Below are 11,899 nucleotides of genomic sequence, written 5' to 3'. Positions count from 1 at the left end.
GTTCTGTTACGCCCGAGTGTGAGTGTGAGTGTGAGTGTGAGTGTGAGTGTGAGTGTGAGTGTGAGTGTGAGTGTGAGTGTGAGTGTGAGTGTGAGTGTGAGTGTGAGTGTGAGTGTGAGTGTGAGTGTGAGTGTGAGTGTGAGTGTGAGACCCTGGCCTGTGAGTGGCTGGTTTGTGCTGTGCTCACCCCTGGGTGGTGGAGGCTGTGACACTGACCACCATGATGGTGGCGTTGGTGAGGATCTGTTGTAGGTTCTCGTTGTTCTTGCACTTCTCCAGGTTGTTGCCCAGTTCCTGAGGACAAGCAGAGGCGCCAGTGGTCAGCCATGATGTGTCAATCAGATCACCTGTGATCAGCCATGATATCACTTCTGTCCATTGCACTAAAGCTAGTTTTGCTTTCCATTAATGGTGCAGGCCCTGATTCTACTCCAATACACTTTTGAACAAATTCAGCTAACTGCTGCTTGTGATCTCTAGCTGTCCGTTCTGTGTGTGTGTGTGTGTGTGTGTGTGTGTGCTTTTTAAAAATCCTGTGTTCATACACAGTCCTGGCTCTGTAAATGGGAAAAAAACTGGCTCGGGCCAGGCCATACTACACTATCCCAGCCAATCGACACGTTGCTTCGGGGGCAAGGAAGGGAAGGGTGTAATCTGATCGGCTGTTGAGCTAAAATATCAATAACCTTTCGCCAAAATCACGGACTGAACCTTTCCTGTGCGTTTACCATGTGAAGTGAATTTGCCAAACCGCTGAGATCAAATCGTTTTTTTCTGTGAATTATTTTAATTAATAGACTGAAACACTTAAAGCAAGTTTGGACTTTTGAGTGACTTTTTCTGAAACTGACAGGTGTTCACAGGTGGTTGTCTTACCCTCACAGTCCTGATGAAGTCCAGTGCATTCGGGACCAGAGATTCAAGCTCTGGGAATCTCTTGGAGTACTTGTCGCGCACAAATTTATGAATGATATCTGTGTGAAAGGGGATATTAGAGGATGTCAAGCAAGATTGGCATTAGCCCATGTCAAAATGTAACTTTAAACCACATCACAGTAAAGGGATCCCAGCTAAATAACCCAGGTGTTTTACCCTTCACTTCCACATTTCTAACACCACTACTAGGTACTCCATTTCAGAGTCAGCAGGTATCTGATGATGACTTCCATCACCTTGTCTTCCTTTCCACAGCTACACAAAACACTAAAGGAACTCACTCAGATCATTCTCGATTTCCACTGTCAGGTTGTTGGCAGCAACAATTAGCCTGTACTCTGGATCTGATTCAACGGGTCCAGATACTGTAAAGAGGAAAATAAGTAAATAATACATACAAAGATGAGCAAAATAACAAACATGTTTAAGTATTATCCCTTTCCGTGAATAAACAGACAAAGACTACTACTAACCTTCTGAATTCATACGCTGTTTGCCAACATACTCTGTTATCTTCTCCGTGATCTCTGAGAACTGTGGACAATATTGACAGTGGGGTTGAGAGACCAGTGACATTTGACAAGTTTTTGATAAGTTATTCTAAGAAAGTAAATACACAAAACTCACAGTTTTGCTGTTGCGTAATTTTGCAATAGAGGTGACACTTTCGGCTGCACTGTAATCTAACTCCATCTCCTCAGGGATATCCTCTAAGCCCCCCGCTACCTCCCCCTCTCCGGCCTCTTGGTCGCTTTCTCCACCTTCCTCGCCCGGATACAGTCCATCCTCTCCCTCTTCGCCGGCCTCCTCCAAGTCGGCGAGCAGTTCATCAGCCAGAGACATCTGCAAACGAGTAACATGTTTTCAGGTCTTGAAGGTCATACACTTTGTACATGTCCATTACAAATTACCTTTACAGCCGTGTACAATCCTGCAGCGCTGCGTGATATAGAAAGTTCCACTATGTAATCTGGCTGTAATATTTTTTCCACTAACCAACTTTATCAATGTCCTCCTGTTTGCAATTAGAGTTTTTGCATTTATCTTATAACACATATCAACATGTATTTGTGTGGTGTTACTGAACAGGCGATCACATACATCAATACAATTCCTAAATAAATGACAGAAAGCAGAAATATGTGCGCAAACCGAGTGCTCGGTTTGTAACAATGCTAACTTAGCTAACAAGGTGTTTTTTTGTTTTATTTTTGTTTAAAAAAGTATTGCACGAAACAGAAACCGTACCTTTCTAGCTTATCTCCGGGAGTAAACTGCCAAGAAAGGCTACAAACGTGATATCTTTAGCAATAACTTCGCAGTTTCCAGCAATGGTCAAATAGCTATCCTTTACGTTCATGCGTCGTCGAGTCGCAGTAAATATACGTCATCGGACAGGAGCATGATGGGAAATAAAGCAGATTTTTGTAGTATTATTATTATTATTATTATAGAGCAGTTGTTTTATCTACTGCGCTGAGTAACATAAAGGTTAACAGTTTAACAACATTTAATCTGCTAAACGATTCAAATAGTTTAAACAAATCAGAGTATGCCATTTGTACATGTCTTACTATTCATGTATTTGATTGATATGGGCGTGCATGTGTGTTTTTTTTAAGAATTTAACCTTTTTTTAGCCTGGAATGCCTGTAGTTTCACCAGTTTCACCAAGTCTACCAACCAATTCTAGCAAGAAAATCACACATAATGTCAGTGGTGACAGGCTACATGTATGCTAAGAGTTACATAGCAGTGATTAACAATACAGTTATTCCAGGGAAGGGTTTCATTTGTAGGAACTATTGTGGTGATGTTCCGCCTCAGTGTTAGGATGGCAGGGATTCTAATGATACCATTGTTAATTAATCCATAATTCTGGGATTATTTTTGTTCTCCTCCTACCACGTCCAAAATGTGACAAGCAGCATTCTTTAATATTCTGAATATGAATATATATTTTTAAATCTGGTCATGATGGCAGTTCTTCACTTTTGATGATGCAATAGTCAACAAATGGAGCTAGTCTTTCATGCATATTCACAAGTAAGAACACTAAACACTTAATTATAAGACAGTACAATTTATTTTCATCAAACAGATCCATAAATGTTTCACAGTTTTCATGTTGTTTTTATTTCCCCAGCTTTATACAGTGTCGTGAACTTTGTTCTTCAAACAATACAATATCAAACTGACGCTGAAACAGACTCAACAAATGCTGGAACTAAACTACTAGATGTTGAAGTGTACAAAATGAAGGAGTAGATAAGTAAACTTATACTTATACTGGCAAATTTCATTGTTTTGTCATGCTAAGCTACATTACTTTAAAAAAAAATATGGAAAAGAAATGGTCAGCAGTGCAAAAAAAATAAATGGTAAACCGACACACAATAGGACATATACTGTACATAGTGACAGCGGAAAGCTACAAAAGACTATAACTAATGAAAAACATGTCAAAGTATTGAAAAGATGTGGGGAAATATTTTACTGTACTTTTGTTGAAGAGAATTCTGGACCAAAAAAGGTCTAATCAGCAGATGCAATACCTGAAAAATAATGAGATTCTACCTCGGTATGCAATCCTTACATAGGAGTAAGTCAAACAAAACAAAACAAACAACAGACAAACACTTAAATAAGTACATAAATAAATACAGTAATAAATAATGAACAAATAAATAAATAAGGAAATAAAACTTCATGGAGTCATGTTTATTCATTGCGTGCATTCTAAGAATACATCTAAAATAAATAGCTCTAAAATGAGGTTGTATACACCTGTAAGAGTCACTATCGTTAATTTATACAAATGGCCAGAGAGTACTGCACTTTTAATAGTCATGTTCCCTTCCAGCTGAAGCCAACACGGATGACCGACTGCTATGAGAACAGATTTACAAATGCGAGTTATATTAATTCAAGTTCACACATAATGGGGAAAGAAAGTGCCTTAAAATACAAAGGTTAGAAGCTCAAAAATACAAGCTGGTACACGATGAGGCTCCCATTGCATAGCTGTTAAGTCTGTTAGAGAATGGGCCAACTCCAGACTCTTCAGCAATGTGAGTAACTGACACATACGGTCATCAATCCCTCTCTCTATATATGTTCCTCAAACATGGCGTTGAAGGATATTAAGACAAATCAACATCAAAAATCCTGCAGCGAGTAAAACCTGGAATGCCACCAGTTTCAGGAACGGGAGTGTTTCTGTTGCCCTATTTTAAAAAATGACAGTAGAGTAGTAGACAGTAGAGTAGTAGCATTAGTAGGAGTACATGGGGTTGTAGTGTTGGATATGACCCCTCCGCTATTTTGACAGTTCGGTGATGCTACACACTGTGTCATCAGACATGGTGAGGATCATCAGCAGGGCTGACGGTGAAGCGGGACGATGACACACGCGTGGAGCCTGTGGGAGACCTTGCCTTTGTGGAATGGTCTCTGCTCTTGCTCATCTTGCTTGTGCCTGATGGGAACAAATGAAAAATAAACACTCTGCATACATATGAAAACTATTTTATAGTGAATTACTTTAAGTTTTGCATGGAAGAGATTGGCCCCAATGGCATTCATTTACTTTTTTTTTTTGCCTTGATCATGGAAGATGGTGACAAAAATACACATTTTACATTACTTGAATCCAAGAAATATTTAGATGGGGACCGGTCTCTTTAGCAGCACATAGATTAATGACAGGTTTGTGTTTTACTAAATTAAAACATTATGACTGTGTGACTGAATGGTTGACTGCAAAACATGACTTTCTTTTTTCATACAGATTTGAGATCTCACCATAAATCCCATGAGTGAATCTGTTTCCAAATCACCCTGTAAAATACTGAAATGCTGAAACATTTCCCAAGATAAAAATAAAGCCTCTATTATATTCCTCTCAAGCGTAGTTCAAATATGTATGCTGAGTGGGAGGCTTGAAGGCAGTTCCTAATTTTAGCCACAAAACAGGGCAAGAGTTCATCTTTCCTTTAAAGAAAAATCTAAGGGAGAGCAACAACAATGAATCTGTGAATTCTGTGTTGAAAAGTAGTGTTTTAATGTGATTTAATAGACATCGATACTTGACAAATACCCGCCCCCCTCAAAATAAACACACATACTACAAAACAGAGCACATTAATACACTCCTCTGTACAGTTCTATATTAACAGCCATAGCTTTCCACAGACTGAGAGCCCAGATGGTTTTAACCAGATTGGCATGTGCATGTATTTTGAGAGCACTCACCAAATCCAAATGATTTTCCCGGTGCACATGGACTTGTGGGAGTGGAACCAAGCTCATTGGTTGGAGTTTCCTGAAAGACATAATATGAAAAAATAGTCATATCAAAGAACATGCTTATAAACTATACAGTATTTGGCTGTAAGCATTGAATTCAATTATGAGTTGTGCATGCTGTTAAAATATCAACTTCAATGTACCTGATCAAAGAGGTAGACTGTGACATCATCAAAAAAGGACACGTTCCTTCCCCTGTCCCTGTTATCACTGTCTACAGGCTCCCGTGGTGACTTCAGTAAACTCCTCAAACCCACTCTTTTATCAACATCGGTCTCCGTGACAACAATCACCCTCCTGGATGTCTCGTCCTCCTGTTCCTCTTCCTCCTCATCGTCGTCGGGATCACCCCCTGCCGGTAGCCCCCTCCTTCTCCCACTTCTGTCTCTGCTCTCCCCACCTTCCCAAAACCCTACCTTGGGACTGGGAGACAAAGGGAGGGAGAGAGCGAGCGGAGGCAAGGAAAGGGAGAGACGAGCCAGTTTAGCTGGAAGAGAGGATGGTATGATGACGGAGCGAAAGACAGAAAAAACTGTGAGATTTCACTGGAGGTGCCATAATCTCATAATGCAATAATTAGTCATAAACAGCACTGTGGGGCCGGCCAACATCAACATTAGTACTGTGGGCAGAGAGGAGACTTAGACGTTTCAGTAGACAGCATTTTCAAATGTTGAATGGCTTGAATGGCAGCATAATCCTCTGTTGAAAAGGCAGAAGACCCCCACAAGCTTTCCACAATTGCACTGATTTGAAAAATATTAACTATGTTGTCATTCCCACTCTCTTCTTAGTCAGATTACTACACAGCAGTCCTACAGTCCTTATTTGTCTGACCCTCAGAGTTGATCATACATCTCTAGCTGTAACTGTGATCCCAAATATTCCTATTTCAATGGTATCGGGAAAAACAACACTGTAAAGGGGGTTCAGGTTCTGGGCTCTGTAAAGCGCCTTGAGACAATTGTATTGTTATGGCGCTATATAAATACAATTTAATTGAATTTAATTGAATTAAAGATTTCAGCTTGCTTCGCCTCTCTGCATCAAATCCTCTCACAGGTACCTTTCATTGCTTGGTTTGCAGCCAGTGGGGAGGGAGTGATCTCAGGCTGCTCGATGAGAGTCAGAGGCTCCAGCGGGGCCTCAGCAGCCTCCTGCTCCAGCAGAGACGCATCAACAGCCTCTGGCTCTTCTCTGCAATGGGGATCAAAACAGGGCGTTTAGATAAGATGGTCAAAATCTGATCATTACATTTGGGATCATGTGGTTCGTGTGTTGCATGTTGATTATCATGCTCTTCCACCCAAATGGTCGTACGGTTGGGAGAAATATTCTACTGGGATCTACCCAGGTAACTGCATTTGTCACTTTCTGCTCTCATCTGTCTACACAATGCAAAATACACTGGCCACAGCCAAGGTGGAGTGCAGTATTAATCATTAATCAGTTGCTGTACAACTGTGAGCAGATGATTACTGAAATGAAAATCAGGTGCGCAGGTCCATGCTTTGCTTGAAAACCTGAACCTGCAAACAGAAGTGGCCCTCTTTGGATTGCAAAAGACTGTACAGCCCTCAAGTTAAACTACTAAGCAGCTGCCGAATGCTCCTATAAATAGCTTATTGTCAGGCTGGAAATCTCTCATATTTTACCTATGGTACACACTGGACCATCTACTCTTCATCTGTTGCATGGCTATCACTCAATTATCCATACAATTATGGCTCCGACAGTGAATCTATCAGTCTCACCTCTTGGTGTTTTGTATGTTTACGGTGCTGTCGCCTTCCTCCTCCTCCTGCTCCTCAGCAGCAGTTTCACCCCACGGTTGCAACACAACACTTTCGCTGACCGTGGGGCCCAAAAGGACATTAGTGTTTACATTCTCACTGAGTGAGTACTGCAACCTCTCTTCACACACCTGTGGAAGACAGGAGAACCAAAACAAAAGGTTCACTATAACAGATGACGGTTCACATTGTATATGCTGTTCAGTTTTGGCATCAAAAAAGAGTACTGTTATTATTTCATAGTGTTAATTTTATATTGTACTGTTCAAAAGTAGTGTGGTTTTTCTCTTGCCTGCATCATGAGACCATTTTTTGTGGGCATTGTTGACAGCGACCTTTGACCCTGAGCACTGTCAACAACATGACTTGGTGAGTGGTTTGATGTGCCCTGGAGAGTCTTCCTGTCAATGTCTGGTGAAAGATGCTTTCCCCAGGAAGACCCAGGGCTAGTGTTTTGATTAGAGTCATCATATCTCCCCTGCTGCTCAGAATTGGCCAGTAAAGTGTCTGACAAACAGTCAACCTCCTTTTTCATTTTTAGCCTTCTGGAATCTTCTTCATCAGAGGCCTCCTCTGCCTCTGTACCTTTCTCGCCCTCATCAGTCTCACTTATGCTCGTCAGTCTTTGCTCTGGAGTCTTTTTCAGAGACTCGAGCAGCTCCAGATTACCCAGGAAGAGATCTCCCAGGGAATCCTCATCTCCGGAGATGCGGCAGAGCTGCTCCAGTTTCTCAAAATCCTCCAAGGGCTCCTCCTCCAGATCCTTCCACTCGGATATCAACAATTCCGGGATGGAGCTGACGGAGCCGAGGGAAAGCTGTGGAAGGGAGGCCTTCTCGGAAAGGCTGAAGTTATTTAAGGCAGCGTCACCGACGCTGTTTGCATCTTTGTGGTTGTGCTCTTCTCCCAGGTCAGATGACTCCAGTCTTTGCACAGGCTGAACACTAATGTTTGCTGAGATTCCTTTGCTACTGGTGCTGACGGCTGGTGGTGGTGCTTGGGGTGGGTCACCGGGAGGCACCTCTCTTGTTGGAGATTTTGCGAGTTCTTGTTCCCTTATGGTATCAAGGCCTGCACAGGTGCTGTCCTTGACAAGATCATTGTCAGAGCTCACCTTGATCTCTATATGGTGCACAACATTGGGAAAATTCGTGGGGCTTTGGCACTTGTCATGTTGTGAAAGGGGTGGGGGTACAGAATTGATGATATCCTCAGACACCAAATCAGACAATAAACATTGTGTATTATTACTGTGCATCTTGCAAGGATCTGCAGTGTTCGTGAGACTGGGACATGAAGGAGAATCAGACCTGCTTTCTTCCCTGACATCTTCAAAGATCCCATCCCCTGTCCTCTTTTTTTTAGTTGGTTGACAAGCATGGTCTTCTGCATCCTGTATGCAAGCGCTATGATTCTGAATCTCAATCAGTGATGCACTCTTAAGATCAGAGTCAGGAATATGGCATCTGTTTGCCTCTGCTTCAAACCCTGCAGCACCAAAATTAGTCTCACTGGAGGATGGCCTAAGAGAGCACAGCTCTTCACTCCCGTCTCCAGTGTCTGCTACATGATTTTCCTTCTGTTTGTTAAAATTTTGATTCTCCTGCGCTTCACCACGTCCCAGAATCCTGCTGAATCCTGGGTACTCCTCGACCAAAGTACAGCTGTCCTCAACAGGCATTGCATGTCTAACCCGGGCTGAGCTGGGAGGTTCCAGCTCTGGGTTCTCTATATTTTCAACCTCTATTTCCACAGCTTCTCCAGCGCAATCCATATCACTTCGCTGGTCCAGGGTTTCAATGTTTTCATCTTGCTGAACGGCTGCTTCCTGGGGGAAGGTGTGCAGACCTGCGGAGACTGTAAAATCACGACGGCTTACCGTCTGCACTGAAAATGAACTCTCCAGTTCAGGGTGGTCAGTCTTCCCTTGTCTTTCGTCATTAAAATCCTCCTCGCATTTCTGGCGTGCAATAGGGTGGGGCTCGCTCTCTGCCAACTCATCGTTGGCTTCTGCCAACTCATCATTGGCTTCTGCGTCCCAGAATTCTCGTCCCATGTCCAGCCCGTTCTTCTCTCCCCAGGCCTCTTTGCCAAAGCTCGGGAAAAACTCAGAGCCGAGCTCCGCCTCGGGCCTCCGAGTCTCTGCTGAAGCCCACTGGTCGTTTTCTGCTGGCCAGAGGTGCAAGTCCTCCTGCTGGAAGCGGTGACAGTCTAGTTCCCCTTTAACCGATTCTCCTGTCCCCTCATCCTCCTCAAGGGTGTTCCAGAGCTCTTCCGTCTTGAGCTCCAGCCCTTTAGACTCTCCATTGCTGTTAACCTCAAACGTCCTCGGGCCTGAGGACTCGCTCGGAGCGACTGGAACTTCCCCCTCACCTTGAGGCACCTCTTTCATTGAAAAGCACAGCTCTCCTGCAGCCAACTGCCTTTCACTCTCTGACTTCGCCATGGCTTTTACTTTGTCAACGACGCCCAAATAACTCAGATTCCTCAGACCAAGCTCATTAGCATCGTCATTCTGCGTCTCAAATGTATTAATGTCCTCTCCTTCTGCTACGTTAACACTTTCCTCAGAGAAGAGGGAACTGCCGGCGTGTTCCTCCACATCACTCATGTGATCCTCAAAATTCAGTTGAGTATTGCTGCCAGAGTCACTCGAGTGAATATTGTAAAACCTTGACAGTCTAGATTCACTGCTGTCAGGATTCGTGCTTGTTGGTCTCAGTAACCCTTCTTGGTCCGATCCACTATCTGATTCCTTCACTGCTGAACATGAAGTCACCTCATACACATCTGGCTGAATTTCGCTGTCTTCTTTATCTACCAACGGTTGTAATTGAGTGTCACTTTGAGGCTCAAATTGAGAGACTGTTTTGGACATGCCTGATAATGGGTTTGTTTCAGACAGGTCACAGTATGTATTGTCTTTTGACTGAATTTGGGATATCTCTGCTTCGTCCATTTGTGAAAAGGCTTCGTAACTTAGCTGGCTGTTGGAACTGTATGGAAACCCTGTGAAAGGTTCGTCATCCAAAGTGGAGAACAAGTTAGCGATAAACTCCACATTACTTTTGCTCTGAGGATCTTCCGATAACTGTCCATCATTGCTTGGTTCCTGTACCTCATGTTTTCCTTCTGTTAAGACTTTGAGTCCACAATCATTATGCTGAGAGTTAATTAGATCCCTGTCTGTGAAACTCTCCTTGTTAAACTCCATTTCTTCAGACCATCTGTGGTGTTTTTCCTCATCAGTCCCCATCTTGTTCTTTTCCTCCACCAAGATGACGACAGCCTCATCCTGCATTTTGTTACCATTTCCCTTCTCGTCCTCTAGCTCCATCTTTTCCTCAATCCCCATCAGCGCTCCCCTGTCTCCTACTCGACCGCTGGTTGGACGGCTCAAGCCCAGCCCGTCTCCTACTCGTCTGGCTAATCCCTCTCCTGATTCCCAGTCGCTATCGGAGAAGTAAGCGGAGTCCCTGTGGGGGGTCTCCGTTCCCAGGGCTCGCCACCCACTGCCTGCCCCTCCGCCCACCAATAGCTCTCCAGACGCTAGACAGTCTGTGGAGCTGGAGGCGGAGGTTAGGTTCGAGAAGGCGGAGTCTGTTGGGGTCTGCTGGGTGGATGTCAGTGGGGAGAAACTGGAGTCTGTTGGGGTCTGCTGGGTGAAGTTTAGGGGAGAGAGGGTGGAGTCTGTAGGTGTCTGCTGGCGGCTGGCTGTGGTCTGGTGTGTAGAGGTGAGTGGCAAGAAACAAGAATCTGCAGCTGTCTGTTGACTGTACGGCTTCTGACCCAAAGCTTTGTCTGCCAAAGACAGCTGGTTAGGTATAGGTGGCACTGAATTACTAGTGTGTGAATCACCACTTCCCATGTGGTGTGATGCTGTACTTAAGTTCTTTGCTAAGTTATTTACCGGGGACAGTTTGGCTGTAGTATTTGATGAGACACAGGTAGGTGACCTGAGGTGATCTGATATGTTTTGTTGTTGACCAACCTCAGTGCACATTTCTGCATCACAGTCCTCCCCAGCAGCCATACTTGTATTGTCTGACAAATCGAAATATGTGGTCTCATTTACACTTTGCTTTGAATGCTCAACAGTGCTTCCAGTGCTGGCTGCTTTTACCATTACTGTGGTTTTGTCAAGATTTTCTGCATTATTGCTTTCTTTGTTTTCCCCTATTGCATCAAATCCTTTTCCTCTAGTGCTGTGGCCTGTCAGAACAGTCTCTGGTGGAGAGCTCCGAGGGCATCCAGGAGTAAACACATCATCAATATCTCTTACAGCTTCTTCAGTACTCTCGTGAGACAAGGGCTGAGACTGAGTTTGTCTTTCATTTTCTTCTCTAGCAACTGTTTTCATTTCACTTTGTGAACTGGCTTCATCGTTGTCAACTGCTCCTTCATTCTGTGAGTCAGCGGGCCAGGAAGTACCAGGGCTGGTGCTTTTTTGGTCCAGTTTGGCAGCATATTTTTCAGAACCTATTTGCAGTACTGGAATTTCTGGACGCACGGCAACTTTAATTTCGCTCCTTTTTGCGCGCTTGGTGACTTGAGCATAAATGGCCTCCTTCAAATCAGTCGGCGGATTGCTTGTCCCAGTGCTAGGCCTCTCGGACTGGAATGTAATGGTCTGACCGGCATCTGGGTCGATGCATATGGACTCATACTCAGGAGATGTGGGCGGCGTAGAGGCCAAAGCTTCTTCTTGCTTGCGTTGTCTGGTTATGATCTCTGTAAGAAACGTCTCAGCAGACTGGATCTCTTTCAAGAACTCCTCTCTGGTCATTTCTCCTTTCCTTATGGGCTCGTTCTCGGTCCTCTCATACATCTCTGACAGCAGAGACCGCGATCTCCTCATTCCT

At 43.9% G+C, this 11,899-nt stretch overlaps 1 protein-coding gene across 1 annotated transcript in view; it reads right to left on the bottom strand.

The window, feature by feature from the left end:
* Positions 1-2,305, bottom strand: part of prpf31 (PRP31 pre-mRNA processing factor 31 homolog (yeast)) — a 6,241-nt gene extending 3,936 nt beyond the window's left edge. The window contains exons 1-6 of the mRNA XM_080857822.1: positions 2,185-2,305; positions 1,564-1,779; positions 1,410-1,470; positions 1,218-1,301; positions 877-974; positions 188-294 (exon numbers count right to left, since the gene is read on the bottom strand). Of these exons, the coding sequence (XP_080713948.1) occupies positions 188-294; positions 877-974; positions 1,218-1,301; positions 1,410-1,470; positions 1,564-1,779 (566 nt within the window). The 5' untranslated portion in view covers positions 2,185-2,305. The remainder of the gene's footprint in view (positions 1-187; positions 295-876; positions 975-1,217; positions 1,302-1,409; positions 1,471-1,563; positions 1,780-2,184) is intronic.
* Between the last annotated feature and the right edge of the window lie 9,594 nt (positions 2,306-11,899).

The sequence above is a fragment of the Sprattus sprattus genome, assembly GCF_963457725.1.
Source record: "Sprattus sprattus genome assembly, chromosome: 19".
Lineage (NCBI taxonomy): Eukaryota > Metazoa > Chordata > Actinopteri > Clupeiformes > Clupeidae > Sprattus > Sprattus sprattus.
The sequence above is the reverse complement of the archived record's forward strand: the minus strand, read 5'-3'. Positions and strand labels throughout refer to the sequence as shown.